The sequence below is a fragment of the Talpa occidentalis genome, unplaced genomic scaffold (assembly GCF_014898055.3).
Source record: "Talpa occidentalis isolate TD23 unplaced genomic scaffold, MPIMG_talOcc4v2.1 talOcc4.13, whole genome shotgun sequence".
In the NCBI taxonomy this organism is placed as follows: Eukaryota; Metazoa; Chordata; class Mammalia; order Eulipotyphla; family Talpidae; genus Talpa; species Talpa occidentalis.
Window position 1 is genome coordinate 58,081,627 of NW_023601322.1, and position 4,834 is coordinate 58,086,460.

The 4,834-nt window shown below is 38.2% G+C and overlaps 1 protein-coding gene across 1 annotated transcript in view; it reads right to left on the reverse strand.

Moving 5' to 3' along the window:
- Positions 1–1,867: 1,867 nt before the first annotated feature.
- LOC119242880 (pre-mRNA-splicing factor RBM22-like) overlaps positions 1,868–4,834 on the reverse strand; it is a 6,542-nt gene continuing 3,575 nt past the window's right edge. The window contains exon 5 of the mRNA XM_037508322.2: positions 1,868–2,007. Coding sequence (XP_037364219.2) covers positions 1,868–2,007 — 140 coding nt within the window. The remainder of the gene's footprint in view (positions 2,008–4,834) is intronic.

Genomic DNA, 4,834 nt, shown 5'->3' on the forward strand with positions numbered 1-4,834 from the left:
AGTGGATTGAGTTGCAAAGTGGGAGTGGAGCCCCTTCGAGGCTGCCTGCCCTCCGGGCCACGGGCCTTTGTTCTGTAAATTTGGATTCCTAAGCTGACCTTGATGCTTGCTGGTGCATGCAGGTCATATCTCCACTGTCAAGCTGGAGAGGACAGGGTACTTGCCACCTGGATATGGCAGGAAGTCAAGGCAATTCAGACAAATTTCAAGCAGTGAATACAGAGTTCTATATTCAACTTAAGTTTCTACAATACAGAGAGAAAACAAATTTCTAGTTGAACTCTTCCTTGCACTGATGTGCTCACAGTATGGTAACCATCACCAAGTTACTTTCAAATGATTCATTTTTAATAGAACAGGAATAACAATGGGGGAGTTTGCAAGGTAAAACAAACAGGGTCAGGAAAAAAAAGGAGCTGGCTTCTAGTTATCCTCTCCCAGTGAAGTCATGTGGATAGCAGACAGCACTTAGTTCTCTCAGCAACAATATGGGACACAGATAGAGTCTCGTCATGCAGGGAAGTTCACCTGAACCTTGGTGTCCAGGAATTCTACAGGGAGTTATTCACAGAGATATGATAAACTGCCAGAGTGGCCAGCCTTACTTTCCAATCCCTTCAGAGTTTAAGATGATACCACATGACCCAAGGCCCAAAACAGAAATCATTTTGCCATAAATAATCTGGGATAGCCCAAGCTCCAGATAAACAAAGACGCCTTAACAGGCAGTGTATTTTAAGGACTTAAAGGATGCCTCCCAGGAGGCAGGCAAGGTCTTCTTTGGAGTAAATAGGGCTTAGACATTCCCCACCTACTGAGTCAAATGCTAACTGCAAACTCCTCACAAAGAGTTTAGAAGTTTATAGGATCTCCCTGGTGGCACAGGGGGTTAAGCACAGCACTATGAAACTAGCCACAGCTTCTGCAGTGTGAGTTCAATCTCCCTGCAGGCCAGGGAGCTACCCACATGGCGCAGCAGACATCTACTGACTCGCCACTGCTCCTCTCAGTGGCGTATTTCAGTCTGCCTATTCTGTTCCCCACTGTCTCTGGTGAATCCTCTCACCCCCTGCACCTCTGGCCTGTACCCCAGTTCTTGTATGCATAAATAATCTTTAAAAAAGAGTTTAGAAGTTTTCATTTTGTTGATCATCTCCTATAAAAATACAAATTATAAAGACTTTGGTTGCAAGGAGTTGGACTTTTCTTCAAAAGTATCTTTTAAAAAGTATCTTAGACCATTCTCTCATGACTTCAAATTAGAGTGCACATTTCTTAGTAAGCAATAGAGATGATAAATTGCTGAATCAATCATCCTCAAAATTTACATGGGGAAACCTAAAAAGCGTAATCCATATTCTATACTCATAATTACAGAGTTTCCCAGAAATGTCTGTAGCAAAGTATGTCCAGCTCCTGAAAAATTATGCATAAGGCTGATACACAGAGGAGACAGTGTGGGTATTGCAAGCAGTATTTTCCCACTTTCTAGTCATGTAGTCAGCATAATCAATATTTTTAACAATGAAATGGAAAACAAAACAAAATTTCAGATCATCATGCCAGCAGAGATTCTGCACAGCTCTTAACTTACGTGATTCTGCACAGCTCTTAACCTATATGAGTTTGTTTGTATCTGTGTGTGTGACCATATGTGAGAATGTGTGGTTTGTGTGTGTGGTCTGTATAGCTCGTGTGTGGTATTTGATATGTCTATGATATATGGGGGAGGTGGTGTGTACATGGCATGTGGTTTGTGTGGTGTATGTGTATAGTATGTGGTATACATACTATAAATGTGTAATGTGTGTGGTGAGTATGTAAATAGACTGGGTCCTTTCACAACATGATTTAGTCTCATTGCCCTTCAGTTGGTTGGAGGCAGCATGGTGTCTGATGTAGGCCTGTACTCAGGACAGAAGCCTGGACATGAATCTTGGCCCTGCTTCTCAAGAGCTTTGTGATCTTGAGCAAATTTCTTGATCACAATAGCTCTCAACTCTTTATCTAAGAATTGTGAACATAACAATTGTAACTACCTTGTAAGACTGGCATGAGAATTGACTAAAACTAATTAAGTGTAACGTTCAGTATTATTCTTGGCTCAATGTCATTTATTTTTTCATTTATCATTCTAATTACTGCTATTATTATTATAGTCGTGATCAAAATGTTTGAGAACCATGTATTTAGAGAGCAAAATTGACAAAGCCAAAGCCAGTATATTCCATTGGACCAGCCACCTCACTGAACCCCTGAAGAAGGCATGGGGGTTTTGCTCAGTCCAGACCCCATGGTGGAAAGCCCCCCACTGCACTGAGTGTACAGACTCCCCAAGCAACAGCCAACCACTCACACAGGCTAAAAAAGGCTAGAAATTGCTCTTATGGTGGTGAATTTCCCCCCACCATTTCCTAACTCAAAACCTATCTTTTCTAATAAAGGTTAGTATCATTAATAATAACATGTATGGAAAACAGGTACCCCCCGAGTAGAACCCACCATTCCTTCTGTGGAATTCTTGCCAAAAATACATGTCATCACCAAACAATGAGAAAACAGTCAGTCAACAAACATGAACTTAGGCCACAACATGGTGCTTTTAAGAGTGTCAAAGTTATAAAAGAAGAAAAGACTGTGATGCAGAGAAACTAAGAGGACATGTCATTCAAATGCAGGGAGGGATCCTGTGAAGTCAGTGAAAAAGCTTATGAAATGTGAGATCTGTGCTTTAACTTCCTTATTTTGACAACTGTACTATTCATATAAAATGCTAGCATTAAGAGAGGCTGGTTGAAGGATACACCTTTTTTGTTATTTTGGCAACTTTTTGTTCTATATGAATATTTTCTAAATAGTAAGCATATATGTAGTGTGTATGTGTGCATGACTATGAATACAGACATATATTAACATGATCCATCTTGATTGAATCAGTTGCCAAGTTATCAACAAACCACAGGGTTTTACTCTCTTGAGACTCTGTGATTAGTCTGGTTTTTGAAAAAATATGATTCTTCCATTGTAAGTTCCCTGTTGAATGCTTTCATTATCACAGAAAAGTAAATATCATTTTTTTAAAAAGTTTTCTATTGAACCCTCCAGAGAACACTCTAAGTGACACTGGTTAATGAGACTTATTATGGTGATCCCTCAGCCCCTGCCAGTATCCCTATTCCCAGAAGGCCAGGTTCAGGTCTCACAGCCACACATCAGTTCACAAACTGCCGTCTCCTCAAGTGCAGACAGTTAAGTGGCAAGAGTTCAAGATGGCAAGGTGCTTTTACCTCCATAAATATACTTCTCCAACATGGAAACCATATCTACCATCACCTATCTCCCATCCTAAATCTTGGGAAAATATTGTTCCTCTCTTCAATTTTTCTTTTTCTTCTTCAATAACTGAGTCTCTGTAATTTGAATTCAAAGAGATCAAACTTTCAGATGGAGCAGAAATTCTCTGGAGACCTGAAAGTAATGAATCCCTTGCTACCAAATAAACAATTATCCTCATTTCTTGGAAAAGAGAATAATTAGTCCCAGAAGTAAGAACTCATTAGGTGATTTAGGTGATCACATAAGAATTGATACAAACAACAGTATTTTTATTAATGGATGTATACTCAAATATCAAACTAACAATAATTTATACATGCATATTATTTATAATTCAATCCTCAATCCTCTATCCTTATATTAATAAACTGTAAGGCATTCCTGAGGAATCTGGCTCATAGCAGCCATCCCAGGCATTTTCTTCATCACTTGCCAGTTTGGACATGGAACAAATTAATGCAAATTAGAGGTAACCTCAGCGAAGCCTTTAGCAGCTACTGTTTACACAAAATACTTTAAGACAGATTATTGGAGGGGGCACATTGTACTTTGATGTACACATATCAAATAAATTTGGGGCCTCCCTGGTGGCCTAGGGGTTAAGACTCAGCGCTGTCACCGCCACAGCCTGAGTTCAATCCCCCGTCAGGGAGCTAACCCCTGTATGGCACAGCAGACCCCTCCTGTCTCACCCACCACTCCCCTCAGCAGTGTATTTCAGTCATTCCACATTTTCTGTTCCCCACTCTGTCTCAGGTGAATCCTCACCCCCCCCACACCTCTGGCCTATACCCCAGTTCTTTTATAAATAAATTAATAAATAAATCTTTTTAAAAAATTAAAAAAAAAAATACATGTACATGAACATTTAGAATACATACATAAATAATAGCATATCAATACAATAATAATTATTAAAATAAAGAATACAGTGCAATAGTAAATGTATTTATATGTAATTATATAATTATAGATAATAAAAATTATTTTTATAAATTTTCTTTATAATATACAAATAATTATAAATGAATATTTGCTTGTTTCTTTATTTCAGGCAAGACAGAAAGCAGAGAAGGTAGTGTGTGTCATCTGCTCCTCCATTAGCACCCTGCCCTAACTCCAAAGGAAACCAGTCAAAATTTGTAATTGTTTCTAATTCCTATTTAAACCATACCACATAGTTTTATTTTGGGGGGGAAAAGTGTGTGTATTACCATTTGATGGCTATTTCTTAACTTGAATATTCATTTAATGTTTTCAGTGACTTCTCTCCATGTCAATAAATTTAGTTCTACATCATCATATGTAAACTTAAAGCTATGCTAATCATTTTATATAAAGGAATCTATCCCATTATTTCATTCATAATGATTTATTTAACAAATCCTCCAATGGATGGATCACAACTTTCCCAACTTTCTCTTATAAATATAATGCTTTCATGAATTGAATAATGATTTCCCCAGAATAAATTCCTGGAAGTTTATTGTTGAGAGGA